This window comes from Dendrobates tinctorius, unplaced genomic scaffold (assembly GCF_039654945.1).
Source record: "Dendrobates tinctorius isolate UK_male_01 unplaced genomic scaffold, ASM3965494v1 ptg000351l, whole genome shotgun sequence".
Lineage (NCBI taxonomy): Eukaryota > Metazoa > Chordata > Amphibia > Anura > Dendrobatidae > Dendrobates > Dendrobates tinctorius.
The window spans coordinates 1,942,468-1,961,847 of NW_027362017.1; the positions used below are offsets into that span (position 1 = coordinate 1,942,468).

The window sequence follows — 19,380 nt, forward strand, 5'->3', positions numbered from 1 at the left end:
TACTGGAAATGTCTCATTTCACCAGAGATTTTATTTGGAGATCCGGAAAGAATATTTTCCACCAAAATAAGGAAAATTAGCCAGTGCCATATTTATTTTCTTTTTGGATCAACGTTGCAGGAGAATAGGTTGAACTAGATGGACAACTGTCTTATTGGAACTCTACTGTTTTAATATGTATGTTATTATTTATCTCATTGAGTAGGTAAAGTCTCAAAATTTCCATGATATGTTATGAATAAGAACTGTGTATACACACCTGTTCATAACGCATAGGTCAGTGTTAGTCTTTTTTCAGGATGCCCGATTTTTAACATTTTATTTGACGATATATCAATAAACGCTACTGATATTATTTTCATTGGAAGTCAAGTGCTGTACAATTTTCAGCTTCCTTTCCGAATGCTAAGATAAACCAGCACACCCAAACCCCGTAAGGATGTGTCCTCCTGAACCTTGTCTGGGTGCTACATCACTACCAGACCAAGAGAATTTGCAACTCATACCTTCAAGTCTTTGCCCTCATAGTTGTATATGATTGCTCGAATTTCAACCTGTTCATTCCTTGCCACTGAATAAGGCAATTTCAAGTCTATGAAGAAATTCTTAACTGCTTGGATCTCATAAGGCTGCGCCACACAGATACCTGCACAAAAAAGATTGAGAAGATAGGACGCGTGGAAGGCACTCTGAAGTCAAGGGAAAAATAGTTCAAATAATGTTCTACAGACAGGAGTGATCTCTGAGTGCGCTTGGAAGGACTATGTTATGTCTTTTCTACCCATCTTTGGACCATGAGGTAGTTGCTTGGAGAATTGTCCTTATGGTAAGCTTATTTAGCTCGGCTAGCCATGTACGTTATATGTGTGTGTATCATCCATGCATATATGTTCAGCCCATTCAATGCCAATTGTGGTTGAATCAAATAAACCATTCATCTTTGAATAAGACATCAACATAGACCATATATGTTGACAAAAGAGCAGTATTCTCTTCACATGGTCGGAAGGAACAAGGCGAAGAGGAAGATCAGCAACCCGGTGGCTTAATCCTATCAATATAATGGCAGAGAAGACCTTGGCTGACCTATCTAAGCCGGCACAAGATCAATCTTCCTACAGATTGTTCATCCATGAATTCACCATGGCTAAAAATCAAGCCGAAGGTCGTTAAAAAAAAAAATTCCCTTCACGTTTTTCCTGCTGAGGTTCATGAATGAGATGGTTGGGTCAACCCTCAAAATATTGCTGTGTCACCTTATCGTGAATATTATTGTATATTGTGGTACTTTGAACTGAATTCTTCGATCAAATGAGCGTATCCATAGATCCCAGAGATGGGACAAGGGGTAAGGCAAGTAGACAGCCATCAAGGGCATCAACTTGTGGATTTTAAAAAGTCACCTAAGAATGGAGCCAGATGAGGAATGGGAGTTTATCCTACATCAAATTTGTGGTGGGAGAGCCAACTGGCACTGTTTAACATTGTGCCTAGAAGTTAAGGAAATGTGGAGTATGTATTCTAAATAAAATGTGTTCTAAATCTTTTTTTCTTTTTGCACATTGCCCTTTCAAGTTATACCTGAGTGAGAAGCAATGGTGGGGATGATGATGATCATGCACTAGGTACTAAAGAGTTGCAAAGTAACCACTCTACTATGAACAGAGTTGTCAGATAGGACAGTAGAATGAATTGCTTGTCTATTTTAATTTCTTTCTAGGTAACTTTTTGAAAAATAATCTAGATGTAAATGAAAAAACAAAATCTATTTTGGGCAAATTATTCAAATTTATTATACCAGTCTTGGAGAAATGCTAGCTGGTGAGTCAAATACATTAGTAGGAGCACATTTCTTTTTAGGTTTGATGCATCTTTTGGGCAGTCAGAATCCAAATAAGACATCAGCTATGGGCTGGAGCAAATTTCTGTCAAATAAAGTCGATTTTCCAGCATGAATTATAGTGAGGCTGAGATTAACACCATGCCTCTTCAGCTAAGCTCCTTAAGCCAAAATCCACAACACATTTGTACTAAACCTTTGATTAGTCCCCCCTGTGCTTCTTCCATTATTGGCCAATTAAAATTGTGTGTTTAATGGTAAAACTATACTAAGTAAATGAAAAACAATAGCATAAGATACAAGAATAGTCATTGCCAAATGAGTCTAAAACTTTAGCCGAACTTCAGACCTTCATGTTTTTACCTTTAGTTTCAGACAAGCTGATGGCCAACACTTCCCAAGTTGTAATTGAATCTTTCAAATATCTATTCAAGACCTCTGTAGAAACACTGAAAAAGAAAGGTATGGTCCAAGTCCACTATTACATTACACAGCTCGTTTACTCATTATTCTTACTGGAGTTTACTTCTCAAATCTAAAGAAACCACCATGGCCTATTGTTTTACCATTATATTTTTTGAAGTAGCCACAAAGAGAATATATATACTTGTATGGGCACTTAAGACTCCAATGTTCATGGTCAAACATGGTACATTCTGCCTAAAAATTACACAGAACAGAGAGCGGTACTCACCCATTAGCATCGGGAAGCCTCTTCATTTTTACTACATCCCATAGCCAACTCTCGGGAAAAGAACTCCTGACAGTAATATCTGTATCTGGTAAGTAATCATCATCACTTTGGCCTGTCAAAAAGAAATTTGCAAAATTGCTTAACATCCTTAGAGAATATATGAAGTGCTAAAGGATGATGACATTTTCCACATTCAGCATTCATTCTGTGCCGGTGAAAACCATCTTCCTTCCACGATCAATCAACTTGACATGTTAGAAACCCGATGAATACCTTGGTTACCAGCGCGCTGGTGCAGGGAGCTGGTAAACAAGGTACACATCGGGTTTCTAAGCGTCGCTTGTTACCCGTGTGTTACTGGTGCTGATCGCTGGTGAAGCTACCTGTTTGGCAGCTCGCCAGCGATCATGTAGCGACACACCAACGATCCTGACAAGGTCATTTCGTTGTAAGGATCGCTGGTGCGTCGCTATGCATGACGGGGCCCTTAGAATCAGAGTTGCCCACAGGATCCTGAGCCCTTGACACTGTTCGACCGCATTGTTTCAAGCCTGCAGACTATCGGCTGCCACTGATTGTATGTTTTCTATGTCAGTAGGTTCCTGATTCCGATATATGTCCTCACTTTTGTCAAAGCTGTATACTTGCATCTCTTTATCAATCTTCCGCTTCAGCTTGATGGACCTACAGCAGTCCAGGAAAGCTTTCACACACTTGTCTCCATCTTGAATTAGGCGAGCGCGCCGCTCACAGCTGTGACCCATTGGGTTGCCAACCATGCCATCATTGCAGCATTGCTTCTCCAGATCTGTGTAGTTGGAAACTGGGAGGAAATAAGAAAACATTTGAGATTCCGCAAATAAAAAATTATCAACTGATCAGTAGGTCCTAAAAAAGCCTTCTATTTTGGTGGTAGGTTTGTCCACTCAGAAAAGAAGGATGAAGCATTTAATTTCCTGACTTCAACTTCCATTTCCATTATGTTTGGGTTAACTCTCCACTTTCTAGACCTCTGAATATTACTCAGAATCTTACCACAAAATAGAAAATGTGATAAAACCAATGAGAGTTGGGAGGAACCATTGGTCCACAGATGACCGATTGCTTGGGGCATACCTTTCATATTCTTAAATTCTTTCAGTTCTGCGGTTGATCTCCGTCTGCGTTTTTTACCATCTTCACAGGATGGATCTAAGGGTGAAAAAGATTTTTATGTATATTTCATGACATCAAGTATTAAAGACTTTCTTACAGAACCAATATGATCATCAGAATTTTTAAGGTACTAAGGTTTCTCAGGCTACATCGCCTCAAACTTTGACAATTCAGTGTTTGCATGGAGTATTGCTCTAGTGAACTGAGATCCAGGTGGTTAGTTGCCGTATATTGTGGAGTAAAAGTGCGAAAGAAAATGGTGCAGAGCCATACCTAATCCTGGAATAATAGGATGCATGATCCTGTTATTAAACCATGACCATATCAGGGGGCACCTCAGTCCCATATGAGAGGGCACCATTAGTTATCTCTGTGTAACGAAAAGGGGTTTTGTATGACCTTTGCCTGCACACGGCTATCACATGTGCAGGGGACTTATCTTAGTTATCCCACCGCTGCCAACAATGTGATGAAAACAGCAAGCTGCTTGGCGCTCGGCTCTCTGGGCCTCCCACTGTACTTCTCGAGCTTGCATGATCAGTTGCAGACGTCCAGCATGGTCTTCGGCAGGGAGTTGTTGTAGGGCCATTTGCAGATAGAGGTCCACGACTTCCTGGCTGTTGCTCAGACCGGCGTCGGGGGCCATGATCAGGGGGTCACGATCAGGTGGTGTGCAGAGGATGGGGGGGCAAGGGGGTTACATCTGCAGCGTGTGAGAGTGTTACAAGCTGCTGGCAGGCTAATAAGAGGGGAAAGGAAGGGGGGTCAAACCCACACCACTGACATAGCAGTGTTCAGTATGCGAATAGAAGATTCTGCAATGCGATAATCAGGAGAATCTTACGTCATATTTTACATTATCGTTACACTCTGTATCATGTTTTTTTTTATCAGGGAAGAATTTTATCTTATAGAAGTAAAATCAGTGTCCGACCCTGCGTTATGTTTGGGAGCAAATCACTTTTTTTAAAAAAAAAATAGGTAACGTACACGTTATTTAAATACTGCCACTGTAATTTTGCCTCACGTTATTAAATCCAAGTGGTGGACCTAAGTAGGTGATTGTGGATGCATAGATGAGATGTGAGGTAGTCATCGTCAACACCACTTTCAGGAGCTCTTTACAAATTTAGAAGCCTAAACGTTTGTGATCCGAGTGTCAGGTCAAACCAACCAATGCACCACTATGGATCCATGAACAAATCAGGTGGCACTCGAATGCTGTTTTTCATGGACTATTTGATAGGGGAAATTGGAGAAACTTTTTTTTTGACATCCGAAAAAAACAAAAAAACGGATGAAACTCAAACTAAACTGTTATGTAATTCTGATCATAAACACTGATGAAACTCATAAGAGAAAACAACAGATATGAATGAGCCCTTAGGCTGAACTAACCATGAGGTACATAACCCCTTACCTCTTCTCTGCTCAGTGCTCAGTCTGAAATTAGTCTGTACCGCGAGCCCAGCATCATAGAAGACCCTCATACTGTTAGCGCCGCCTCCAGGAGAGCAGCCTATATCAGAATTCTCAACAATGTTCCAGACCTGAAAGACAAATAAGAGTTATCTGCAACTTAGAAAATCTCTCTGGAAGGTGAGAACTGAGGGCTTCATATAAGGTTGTCTATGGCTCCAGCTACTATCCTGCTGTTTACACCAGATGCTGGAGAATTTGGGATTTTATTGCAATTCGTGGGCAGACCACTGCTTTTATGAGACACCATGTAATACTTCATTTCACCTGTTGAGGCACTGCAAGGAAACTGAGCACTTGCAGCTAGGTCTCTCCCCAGATAAAGACTGAATGTTGAGAAAACCTACTGTAGGTCTTCATATAAAAGTTCAAATCACCCCCCTTTTAGCCAATTTAAAATCAAACAATCAAAAAAATCAATCATACACATATTTGGTATTGCCACTTTCAGAATTGCCCGATCTATCAATAAAAAAAGGATTAACCGTATCACTAAACGGCGTAACAAGAAAAAAGTTAAAAACGCCAGAATTACCTTTTTTTGGTCGCCGTGACAATGCATTAAAATGCAATAACGGGTGACCAAAAGATTGTATCTCCACCAAAAGGGTATCATTAAAAACGTCAGCTCGGTGGGCAAAAAAAAAGCCCTCACCCAACCTGAGATGATGAAAAATGGAGACGCTACGGGTCTTGGAAAATGATGCAATTTTTTTTAAACAAACTTTGGATTTTTTTTTTCACCTCTTAAATAAAAAAAGAACCTAGACATGTTTGGTGTCTACGAACTCATAATGACCCGTAGAATCATAATGGCAGGTCAGTTTTAGCATTTAGTGAACATGGTAAAGAAAAATCCAAAAAACAGTTAAGGAATTGCACTTTTTTTGCAATTTCACCGCACTTGGAATTTTTTTTTCCCCCTTTTTGATTACATGATATGGTAAAACCAGTGGTGTTGTTCAAAAGTACAACTCTTCCCGCAAAAAACAAGCCCCCACACGGCCATATTGACTGAAAAATAAAAAGTTATATCTCTGGGAAGAAGGGGAACAAAAAACGAAAAAGGGCTCCGTCTTGAAGGAGTTAATACATTTTTAGAATTTCTTCTTGAACTCTTTTAATTCTATAGGTTATTTTGAATGAAGGGATTATTATACTTATAAAGGATTACTGTATGTCATACAGAATCAATCATTGTTTGCCGACCATTTACACAATACAGGGAAAGAACAGCGATATTCTTCCCTGTCGTCCTATATTTTAAATATAGAACCCAAGGATAGTTATGAGATGAAGCGATGGCCAGGGGCCACCACAATGCAGGGAGACTACGGTACACCAGATGAGATGCAAGTAACAAAGAGTTAATTTATTTACAGGCAAGCAATGCAGTGTTAGGAAAGTGTAAACAGGGATATGCAATGACATAAAACAATCTACAAAATTGATATTCTCTAGCTGGGCCGTACAAATGGCACGGTGCACCAACTATTACAGTTCAGTGTATTTTGCAAAAGGAAAAACAATACAATAAAGTACAGTGTGCTGCTCCTCAAACTATAGCCTGACTGGCTACTCCAGCCGCACGGCTACCATGCTCTGTCTATTGCAGCCTATCCTAAGCCCTAAACATGTGCGCACACAGGGTTAACACTCACGGTAAAGTTGGTATCTAAGTTCCTTCCTGGGAGCCCCCTGCAGTTCTCTGCAAGATGATGCGACATCCTCCCTGGAACCTCTGTGCAAAGTGGTCTTGTCCTTGTGTGAAGATTCCAAGCCTGTTCCTTTTTTGTCTTTTCTTCGTGGCTGCTGGCAGCAAGGTAGGAAAGCCACCTTTTAATGCCCAGGATAGTTTACAAAGTCATAATCTTAGGCTAAACATTCTTTTTCCTCACAGCTCAGGCATGCCCATCTGCTTCCTGCAGAAATCTCCTCTTCCCCCCTCTGTAGTCAAGCAGATGAAACCAAAACAGCCTTTACAGCAGGGAAGTGCAGAATGTCCCACTGATCTAACCAAGGGGGTGCTGTCTCTTAAAGGGGCAGCTTGTCTCTACTGTTCATAGCAATGCCACCCCCTTACATGCCTCCCTACTTAAAGATTGTTGTCCTCAACCATCACAGCATCAAGGTTACAGTGGAACAGAGACACTTGCAATGCGGAACAGCACCTATAGGGGACAAAACACAAGCGGAGAAACAGACAGAGATCACTGTTCTATGTATCGGGCTGGTGGAACCCCTGCAGTAGGCCTCTGGATCTCTGGATGTCTTGACTATCCTCCAGAGGAATACTTGCTGCAGGAGTTGTAGTAGGCTCTTGTCTGGACTCATCGTCACATAGCAGAAGTGGTACCTCCAGAAGATTACCATCTCTGTCCGGCTGAGGGCCCCCCACGGTGTCAGGGCCGATCAATCATTCATCATTGATTTCATCAGCAGGCAAGACAGGTTCAGGAGGTGGAGCATCACCCTCAAATGGCACTGGTACAGGATGGGCCTCGGACCGGCATGGCCGTAGCATATTCCTGTGGAGCACTCTAGGGGCGGATGCCCCATTCTCAACCTGCACCTTGTAGACCGGACCGTCAGCATACACTCGCTCGATGACTTTGTAAGGCTGTACTTCTCATCTCTCACTTAGTTTACCCTTGGGGCGTTTCTCCCTGACTAATACTCGGTCCCCGGGCTGGAGCGGTATCTCTTGAATAGGTTTATGGCCTGTATGTTCTTTCTCCTGTAGCTGCTGACCCACCAACCTCTGTATTGTTTACAGTAGTTTCCGATGCTCTTTCACCCATGAAGTGACGTTTCGCTCCATCAGCTCCTCTGGCTGTTCCAACTCCAATTCAATGATCTCTCATCCAGCTCTTCCAAGCAGCAGCAGATAGGGCTTGTAACCCGTGGTGGAATGAACCCGATTGTTGTAGGTCCAGACCAACTTTGGCAGGAAATCTGTCCAGCATGCTTTCTTGTCCTCTTCCAACGTCCTCACTCCTCAGCATTTGAAGTAAGGTCTGGTTGAAGCGTTCACATGCTGCGTTGCATTGAGGATGGTAAGGGGTGGTCCGGGACCGCTTGATGCCATACAAACGGTACAGTTCTTCCATCACCTTGCCTTGGAAACATGCACCTTCGTCAGAGTGGATGCGCTTTGGGCACCCATACACTCGGATGAAGTCCTGAAAGATGGCCCATGCCGCCGACTCGGCAGTCTAATCTCTAGTCTGGGTGACTACCGCGAACTTGATCAAATGGTCGGTCATCACCAAACAGTACTGTTGCCCCCGGGCTAAGTGTCCCACGAGGAGATAGTCGATCATCAAGACTTCTAGTGGTTCCTTAGTATTTATGGTCTGGATGGGAGCCCTTTGTTCAGTACACTTAATGAGGTCGCATACCCGACATTGCCGGCAAACCTCTTCTACCATGGACTCCAACCGGTGGGCAGTACACGTACCGCTGTAACCACTGGTAGGTCTTTGTGGACCCGAAGTGGGCTCCGAATTCGTGGGCATCTTTAGCCACTTCTTGGGCCATTCCTCCTGGGATGACCACCTGCTACCTTACTTCAGTATCTTTCGGCTGTTGCCTCTTGCGATATAGCACCGATTCTTGCACCTCCAGCCTATCCCACTGGTGTAAGACACTCTTCATCTCAGCATTCAGACTCTCTCTTGTTTGCCTGGCTTCTGCTTCTGCGCTACCCAGCATTTCATCTGTCTCAGCCCTCCGTCTTTATCTTGAACATTTCCCCACTCTTCATTGGTTCTCCCCAGAGATCGGGGTAGTGCGCAGGCCCCCCTACTCGACTGCACTGCAACCACTGGGGTCTTGAACTTACGGAAGTCTGGGGTTTCTTCCTCTTCAAGTTGTTCATCAAGATCCCCCACTGGAGATTCCACTGTCATTCGTGACAGGCCATTGGCATTTGCATTTTCAGTAGCAGAGCGATAACGGATGGTAAAGTCAAACTTGGCCAGGCGAGCTACCCACCGTTGTTCTAAGGCCCCCAATTTAGCATTCTCAAGGTGGGCCAGTGGATTATTGTCCGTTCGAACTTGAATCTTGGTTCCGGCCAGGAAGCCCGCAAACTTCTCTGTCTTGGCCCACATGAGGGCCAGGAGCTCTAACCGGAAAGAGCTGTAATTATGGGGGTTGCTTTCACTGTCTCGCAGGGACTTACTGGCATACCCGATAACTCTCTCATGTCCATCCTGTATTTGGGAAAGTACTGCACCGAGTCCACGAAGGCTACCGTCTGTGTACAACAGGAACGGTTGATCGAAATCTGCGTAGGCCAAAATCGGGGCTGAAGTAAGAGCATTCTTTATAGCCTGGAAGGCTTCATCTCGCCTTTGGTCCCAGGGGATGCACTGGGCCTTCGGTACTCCGGCGGTTCCCCTCAGCAGTTCATTCAGAGGACCCGCCACCTTTGCGAAATCTTTAACAAACCGTCGGTAGTACCCGACGATTCCAAGGAAGGTCTGGAGTTCCCACACGGTGAGAGGGACTGGCCACTTCTGGATAGCAGACACTTTTTGTGGTGAAGGCAGAACTCCGTATTGTGACACTATGTGGCCCAGGTACTCGATCTCTCTATTGAAGAGGTGGCACTTCTTTGGCTTCACCTTCAGGTTATGAGCCCGCAATCTTCCGAGTACCTGTCCAAGCCGGGCAAGATGGTCTTCGTACGAGGCAGAGAACACAAGGATGTCATCCAGGTAGATCAGGGTAGCCTCAAAGTTTAAGTCTCCCAAACACTTTTCCATCAGCCGTTGAAACGTGCCTGGAGCATTGGAGAGGCCGAAGGGCATCCGGTTAAACTCAAACAATCCCATAGGGAGAATGAAGGCAGTTTTTTTCCTTGTCTTTCTCGACCACGGCCACTTGCTCGCTAGGTCCAAGGTGGAGAAGTACTTGGCTTTCCCTAACGCTGTCAAGGATTCCTCGATGCGGGGTAACGTATATGAGTCTCGCACAGTGCAAGCATTGAGTTTCCTGTAATCTACACAGAACTGGATGGTCCCATCCTTCTTGACGAGCACCACCAGTGCCACCCAAGGGCTCTGACTACTCTGCACTACTCCTGAATCCAGCATCTGCCTCAGAATTGTCTTCACCTGTTGGAAATTCTTGGGTGGGATTTGCCGGTATCGTTCTCGAATTGCACGAGCACCCCCGGTCGGTATCTCGTGTGTGATCGCTTCGGTGCAACCAAAATCTTTGGCGTGATGGGCGAATGCAGCCTGATTTTCCCACAGCATAGCTTCTATCACCCGCACACGCTCAAGGCCAAGAGCCTTCACATCCACTTCCATTTGGTCAAGGATGATTCGCCCATTCCACTCTGGGGATGGCTTCTCTTCGGGCCCCGCAGTGACTGCCAGGGTCCACTCCACACCTTGGATCGGCAATAATGACATCTCTTTTTGACTCACCACTTCGCCCTTGTGTAGGTACACCCGGGCCAGATGTGTCCTTCGTGGCAAGGTGACTTCCCCGGGGCCCACGTTCAAAGCTCTTATGGGGACGTGTCCTCGCTGGACCACAGCTATCATACGAGCTATCATGACTTCTTGGTCTGCTCCTCTGCCTACCACAGGCTGAACTATCACCTCCAGCCCATCAAGGTTGCGATGAGTCCCCACTTTAAGGTGTAATATACTTTCTCGCTCGGGAGGCAGGATTACAGACTCCTTCCCAGGGGCCCTGATGACCCCTACTGCCTGATAAGACAGCACACTCTTCTGCGTCCTAGAGACACGGATCAATTGCTGAAAGGCTTCTTGAGTAGGCTTGTGTGTGGCAACCTTCTCCCAGTAACTGGGTCCTTGTTTGGTGAACATTATCTAATCGAGTTCTCGTAGGATATTCATTCCCAGTACTACAGGCACATCTTCTTTGATGGGCTCAGGGACGAGCAGGATCCCTTTCTTTCCTACTTCTTGATAACAGTTTCGAATATTCATCCACACAACCCCTGTGACCGGGATTGGGTGTTGATTGGCAGCAAACAACCAGATCAATGTCTCCTCTGGCTTAGCCAGGGCCTGAAAATGCTGTTTTAAATATGATTCTGGCATCGTTGTTACTTGTGAACTGGTATCTATCAAGCAATCCACTGGAACGCCCTCAAATTCAGCACGCAGGATGGGACTCCCAGCAATCAAGTGTTCATTATGATAAGGAGCGGCCTCTCTTCTTGCTTCTCCCACAGAGTGCCGCGTTACAGCGGGGGTCGGTAGTTTAATGCCGGCTGTTGCTGGCTTTGAGCATAATTCCGGCAGTCCCTGGCAAGGTGCCCTTGTCCTCCACATTCCCAGCATTGGATGCCTCCTCTTCGCCGAGGGACACCCCGAGCCTGTCTTCGTGCCTCTGATGCCTGGTGGGGGGAAGCTTGCACCCACTGCCCCCTTAAAGGTCGGGCCGAAGGATGGTTATATGAGTGCGTTGAGTCAGACTGTTGTTCTCCCATTCTTTGCTCCATCCGGGTTAATATAGCTTGCATACTGACAAGAGACTGCTGCAAGTCGTGCACTACCTGGACCAGCGCCTCCTGATGATTTGGGTCTCCACTGGTATTTGCACCCTAGACATGCATCACACCAGACGCGTAACTGTCTTCCTTGCTTCGGGCTTCACTGCTTCTGCCAGGATTTGACGGAATGAAAGAGTTAGATCTACACGACCCATTCTGACAGCGCTCTCCTCAAGGATGTGCTATGCAGTCCCAGAATGAATTGTTCCCGGAGTATCCGGTCTGTGGAGCCCACGCCACCAAGCCCATCCATCTCTTTCCTTTGCACTTCTGCCAACACTTTTTGCAGTGCTGTCGCATACTAAGAGATCCCTTCTTCTTCCTGCTGCAGTCTAGAGAAAAATTTGGCGCAGAGGTGTCCCGCGCTAGCAGTCTCGCCGTAGATCTCTTCCAGGAATTTCATTAGCTCCTTCAGGGTACTACGAGTGAGCTCTGGCTGTAGACAGACATTTTTACGGGCCTCTCCCTCCAAGGCAGTCAACACAATGTCCACTTCAAGGTCTGTGCTGATGTTATAAATCTTCAGGGTGCTTTGCAGCCGGGACACCCAATCAGACAGGGGCATATTATTGCCATCAAATTTCGAAAGCACACTAAATATGGTGCCCATAGGGAGTGTCCTTGCTGGGGTTCCACCATTGCCCACAGCATCCCCACTAACACTAGCATTCTTGCCGCCTTCTGCCTGCATCTTAGTGATAGTCACCCTGCTCGCAGTGCCACTTGAAGCGATGGCCGGGGGCCACCACAATGCAGGGAGACTACGGTACACAAGATGAGACGCAAGTAACAAAGAGTTAATTTAATTACAGGCAAGGAATGCAGTGTTAGGAACGTGTAAACAGGGGTATGCAATGACAAAACAATTTACAAAAGTGATATTCTCTAGCTGGGCCATAGAAATGTCTTGGTGCACCAACTATTACAGATCAGTGTATTTTGCAAAAGGCAAAACAGTACAATTAAGTACAGTGTGCTGCTCCTCTAACTATAGCCTGACTGGCTACACCAGCCGCACGGCTACCATGCTCTGTCTATTGCAGCCTATCCTAAGCCCTAAACATGTGCGCACACGGGGTTAACACTCACGGTAAAGTTGCTACTTAAGTTCCTTCCTGGGGGCCCCCTGCAGTTCTCAGCAAGATGATGTGCCTCCCTGGAAGCTCTGTGCAGCGTGGCCTTGTCCTTGTGTGAAGATTCCAAGCCTGTTCCTTGTCTTTTCTTCGTGGCTTCTGGCAGCAAGGCAGGAAAGCCACGTTTTAATCCCCAGAATAGTTTACAAAGTCACAGTCTCAGGCTAAACATTCTTTTTCCTTACAGCTCAGGCAGGCCCGTCTGCTTCCTGCAGAAATCTCCTCTTCTCCCACCAGAAATGCAGCTCCTCCCCTCTGTAGTCAGGCAGATGAAACCAAAACAGTCTTTACAGCAGGGAAGTGCAGAATGTCCCACTGATCTAACCAAGAGGGTGCTGTCTCTTAAAAGGGCAGCTTGTCTCTACTGTCCATAGCAATGCCACCCCCTTACAGAGATTTTCCATTACACTTTCTATATCTCCACACTGTCCTCCCGCCATGCTAAAACCCTCTACATATTGTGCTTCCATTTCATTTGCGCAGCCTTAGTTTATTCCCCCTATCTGCACAGCCCCTCATTTTATTCCCACCTCTTCACAATCCCTCATTTTATTCCCAACATCTGCACAGCCCCTTAGTTTATTCCCTATCATCTGCACAGACCATCATTTTATTCCCACCATCTGCACAGCCTCTTATTTTATTTCACCTCTGTAAAGCCCCTCAGTTTATTTCTCCCATTAGCACAGCCCCTCATTTTAATTCCCCCCTGCAAAGCCCCTGTAAATTCCCTCATCAGCACAGCCCCTCAGTTTATTCCCCTTCCCTCATCAGCACATCAGTTTAGTTCCCTCCACCTGCAGAGACACTTATTTTATTTCTACAATCTGCACAGCCCCTGCCCTCATTTTAATTGTCCCAATCAGCACAACCCCTCATTTTATTCCCCCATCTGCAAAGGCCCTCATCATATTCCCTCCTATCAGCACAGCCCATCCCCTCATTTCAATTCACCCCATCTGCACAGCCTCTCATTTTATTCCCCCATCTACACAACCCCTCATTTTATTCCCCATCAGCAAAGACCCTCCCTTCATTTTATCCCCCCATCTGCACAGCTCCTCATTTTATCCCCCTTGTCTCATCTGCACAGCCCCTCATTTTATCCCCCTTCTCTCATCTGCACAGCCCCTCATTTTATCCCCCTTGTCTCATCTGCACAGCCCCTCATTTTGTGCCCCCCCTGCACAGTAATATAATACTCACATAATCCCGACTCCCGTCCACCATCTACTCTTCTGTGAAGTGTGGCAGTGAATGATGGATGGCGCAATGATGTCACTGCACCATCGAGCATCCCCTGAGTGCACCTTCCCCATCAAGGCACAGGCAGGAAGTTCACTGCATCTTGCTGGACATCCCAGCAGAGCAGGGGAGATTACAGCTCCTTTGCTCCTGTCTTGGGCGGCGCCCGCAGCAATTACATTCACGTCTGACAGATGCGAATACAATTGAGTGCGTCTAAGGATAAATAGCCAGAGCGAAGGCAGAGAGAGGGATGATTGGTGTCAGTGACTGACACTGCTCCCCTGTGTGCCTGCGCCCCAGCCGTCACTGTGCTGAATGTCTGTGGCCGCAGTAAGAATTCTGGTGACCGCAGACATTCAACAATCTTTTTTCCAAAATGTACCCACCTCGTGTAAGCAGGAAGTAGCGCCCTAGGCAAGCTATCCTGTCTAACCCTCGCCTTGGCCCTCCTCATCACCTACTAAAAAATGCTGGTAATGAAATAAATGGTAGTGCACTATCTGCCCCTCGATATTTATCAATGCAAATCTCCCAATACCTCCCACATGTAATCTCCAGTCCAAAACCAGCCCCCTCCCCCATTCTTCTGTGACCTAATGTCATAAAACTCTTCTTCGCAATATAATCTCCAGCCCATATCCTGTCTCCTAGATTATTTGCACCTAATCTAACACCTCCCATCAAAAACTTTAGTCCATTAATTTATTGCTCCTTACTTCTCTTATGAACTCTCACGACACCTCACCATCACCACACATCTGTATCATCTGCATATCTCAATCCTTATTTCCCAATACGTCCTATCGAAAAACCAGTCTCCTCCGTACACCTGTGACCTAATCTTGTAACACTTCCCAGCACTCCACATATAATCTGTAGACCACATCCTATCCCATTTCTTATTATTGTGACATAATCTCCAGTGATTTCCTTCTGTATATTCTGCCCCTCGGTACATCACCTGCTACCTCACCCCACATCATATCCAGTCTATAAGGTCTGCTCCCATATATCTCTGATCTAATCTCCCACTACCTCCCCGCATAGACTTTCCAATCTATAACCTGTTTTATCCATACATCGCTGACGGACACTCCTCTTGCTTTCCCACAATAATATCCTGTCCTGTCCATATATCTTTAGCCAAATTTTAAATAGTTCCATAGTTCCATAGGTTGAAAAAAGACCTTGGCCCATCATGTTTAACCTTCCTCCACCAATTGTACATTTCATCAATTTTTGTCACATTTTCCACACATAATTTACAATCCAAGACCATTCTCCCTCAAACATATCTCTCTACAATTCCCCATATAATCTCCAGGACATAATCTGTTCTCTCCATACATCAGACTTAATCTTCATCCACCACCCAACACAAACTCCAGTCCATAACTTATTGTTCCTTACATCTCTTACCAAAGTCCCCGATACCTTTCCCCTTGTAAATCTCTGAGAAACCCTCTAGTACATCTCCACAGGTTATCTACAGGCCATAAGTGATTTCTTCGCTCTACAGACTGCCACCTCCATACATCTCTACCCTAATATCCCAATATGTATTCCTCCCCGGGTAATTTATAATGTACCACCTGTGTCCACACCATTCCACTCTACACATAATATCTGGTCCACATCTTGTTCCTTCCATACATCTACATAATAATCTAACAATACCTCCACACACATAATCAATATTTCTTGTTAGACCTTCTTTTCTATTCCACGCACATCATAGTCTACAAGTTTCCTCCCGAAATTATCCAATACTATGGGACTTGCCTCCTCAAACCTTCAAAATCCACCTTTCTCCAAAAATGTTGACACCATACACTAACCAATAAACAGCAGTAAAAGCAGTTTCTACCATTACCTGCTGCCTCTTTCCTTTGTAGTCTTATTTCCTCAGGGGCGGAGCTGGCTCCTCACTCCCAGTCTGCCAATCAGTAAGATTATGGTTTTTTGTACAGTACTTGCTGTTATGTAGATAAATATTTCTGTTTCTCCTATGTAACACCCCTATAACACCCTGAATACTGTGGCATCAGGTATATAAAGTAACAACACAATTGATGATAATATTAATAATTCACCTTGCTCTGAGTCATCTTATATTTGTTACTCAATACATAGACAGCTTTATCCACCGCTACAAGTCCAACGCTAGAATTGTAATCAGCTCTCAGTGTAAATTTGATTTGTTCTCCAGGTTTGGCTTTTGTTTCGCTCGCTTTTAGCTCCAGCTGTGTAGAGATAAACACATTTATGAGAATAGTACAATGACCATACGTTGTTCATACAGGGAAACGCCTTTAATCTAACATTCGATAATTCTAAATATTGAATTCTTATTTTATTCTCCTTTGTTTTTGCCTGATCGTTACCATCACAAGTGAGTTTTGTATATATTTTTCAATAACAGTCCAAAACTTCAGCACAAATGCTGATTCAGCTCCGATTAGACTCCCCATGAGACTTGAAGGAATATGATGATATATTTATTGTAGAGACGAGCGGATCTTTTGAAATTGGTATTCCCCCCCCCAAAAAAAAATAAATAAATTAGATTCGCAGCAAGTAAATGTGCACGAATCTCAAAACTGTAAAGCTTGTGAGTGTTCAGAAAATATATGTGGGGGAGAGGAGAGAGAACGAGAGATATCCCCGCATATAATAAGAGCTTACACTCTACAGGGGAGAGAGAGAGAGGACCCCACTGACCATAAGAGCTTACACTCTACAGGAGAGAGAGAAAGGACCCCGTTGACCATAAGAGCTTACACTCTACAGGAGAGAGGACCCTGCTGACCATAAGAGTTTACACCCTACAGGAGAGGACCCCGCTGACCATAAGAGCTTACACTCTACAGGAGAGAGATGACCCTGCTGACCATAAGTGCTTTCACTCTACAGGAGAGAGAGGACCCTGCTGACCATAAGAGCTTACACCCTACAGGAGAGAGAGGACCCCGCTGACCATAAGAGCTTACACTCTACAGGAGAGAGATGACCCCGCTGACCATAAGTGCTTACACTCTACAGGAGAGAGAGGACCCTGCTGACCATAAGAGCTTACACCCTACAGGCGAGAGAGGACCCTGCTGACCATAAGAGCTTACACTCTACAGAGAAGAGAGGACCCCACTGACCATAAGTGCTTACACTCAACAGAAGAGAGAGGACCCCACTGACCATAAGAGTTTACATTCTACAGGAGAGAAAGGATGCCGCTGACCAAAAGAGCTTACACCCTACAGGAGAGAGAGGACCCCGCTGACCATAAGAGCTTACACCCTACATGAGAGCGAGGACCCTGCTGACCATAGAATAGAGCTAAGTGACAGCACATGTGAAAAAGACTTGGGTATACTAATAGATCACAGACTGAATATGAGTCAACAGTGTGATGCAGCAGCAAAAAAGGCAAATGCAATTCTAGGATGTATTAACAGAAGCATACAGTCTAGATCACGTGAAGTCATTATTTCCCTCTACTCCTCTTTGGTCAGACCTCATCTGGAATATTGTGTCCAGTTTTGGGCACCACATTTTAAAAAAGACATCATCAAACTGGAGCAAGTTCAGAAAAGAGCGACCAGAATGGTGACCGGTCTGCAAACCCTGTCTTATGAGGAAAGGTTGCAGGATTTGGGAATGTTTAGTTTGCAAAAGAGAAGACTGAGAGGAGACTTAATAGCTGTCTACAAATATCTAAAGGGCTGTCACATTGTAGAAGGCTCAACTTTATTCTCATTTTCACAAGGAAAGACTAGGAGCAATGGGATGAAACTGAATGGGAGGAGACACAGATTAGATATTAGAAAAAACTTTTTGACAGTTAGAGTGATCAATGAGTGGAACAGGCTGCCACGAGAAGTGGTGAGTTCTCCTTCAATGGTAGTCTTCAAACAGAGGCTGGACAGACATCTGACTGGGATGATTTAGCGAATCCTGCTTTTAGCAGGGGGTTGGACCAGATGGCCCAGGAGGTCCCTTCCAACTCTACGATTCTATGATTCTATGATTCTATGATTCTATGACCATAAGAGCTTACACTCTACAGAAAAGAGAGGACCCCACTGACCATACGAGTTTACATTCTACAGGAGAGAGAGGACCCAACTAACCATAAGAGCTTACACTCTACAGGAGAGAGAGAACCCCACTGACCATAAGAGCTTACACCCTACAAGAGAGAGAGGATGCCGCTGACCATAAGAGCTTACACTCTACAGGAGAGAGAGGACCCAACTAACCATAAGAGCTTACACTCTACAGAAAAGAGAGGACCCCACTGACCATACGAGTTTACATTCTACAGGAGAGAGAGGACCCAACTAACCATAAGAGCTTACACTCTACAGGAGAGAGAGAACCCCACTGACCATAAGAGCTTACACCCTACAAGAGAGAGAGGATGCCGCTGACCATAAGAGCTTACACTCAACAGAAGAGAGAGGACCCCACTGACCATAAGAGCTTACACTCTACAGAGAAGAGAGGACCCCACTGACCATAAGTGCTTACACTCAACAGAAGAGAGAGGACCCCACTGACCATAAGAGTTTACATTCTACAGGAGAGAAAGGATGCCGCTGACCATAAGAGCTTACACCCTACAGGAGAGAGAGGACCCCGCTGACCATAAGAGCTTACACCCTACATGAGAGCGAAGACCCTGCTGACCATAAGAGCTTACACTCTACAGAAAAGAGAGGACCCCACTGATCATAAGAGCTTACACTCTACAGGAGAGAGAGGACCCAACTAACCATAAGAGCTTACACTCTACAGAAAAGAGAGGACCCCACTGACCATACGAGTTTACATTCTACAGGAGAGAGAGGACCCAACTAACCATAAGAGCTTACACTCTACAGGAGAGAGAGAACCCCACTGACCATAAGAGCTTACACCCTACAAGAGAGAGAGGATGCCGCTGACCATAAGAGCTTACACTCTACAGGAGAGAGAGAGGGCCCCACTGATCATAAGAGCTTACCCTCTACAGGAGAGAGAGGATCCCACTGACCATAAGAGCTTACACCCTACAAGAGAGAGAGGATGCCGCTGACCATAAGAGCTTACACTCTACAGGAGAGAGAGAAAGGACCCTGCTGACCATAAGAGCTTACACTCTACAGGAGAGAGAGGACCCCACTGATCATAAGAGCTTACACTCTACTGGAGAGAGAGAGGACCCCACTGACCATAAGAACTGACACTCTACAGGAGAGAGAGGACCCCACTGACCATAAGAGCTTACACTCTACAGGAGAGAGAGAGGACC

At 45.2% G+C, this 19,380-nt stretch overlaps 1 protein-coding gene across 1 annotated transcript in view; it reads right to left on the bottom strand.

Annotated features, from left to right (window-relative positions):
* Nucleotides 1-19,380, bottom strand: part of LOC141075417 (complement C3-like) — a 122,255-nt gene that overhangs the window by 54,174 nt on the left and 48,701 nt on the right. The window contains exons 14-20 of the mRNA XM_073562450.1: nucleotides 16,184-16,333; nucleotides 5,110-5,239; nucleotides 3,651-3,725; nucleotides 3,160-3,357; nucleotides 2,535-2,646; nucleotides 2,204-2,289; nucleotides 507-646 (exon numbers count right to left, since the gene is read on the bottom strand). Of these exons, the coding sequence (XP_073418551.1) occupies nucleotides 507-646; nucleotides 2,204-2,289; nucleotides 2,535-2,646; nucleotides 3,160-3,357; nucleotides 3,651-3,725; nucleotides 5,110-5,239; nucleotides 16,184-16,333 (891 nt within the window). The remainder of the gene's footprint in view (nucleotides 1-506; nucleotides 647-2,203; nucleotides 2,290-2,534; nucleotides 2,647-3,159; nucleotides 3,358-3,650; nucleotides 3,726-5,109; nucleotides 5,240-16,183; nucleotides 16,334-19,380) is intronic.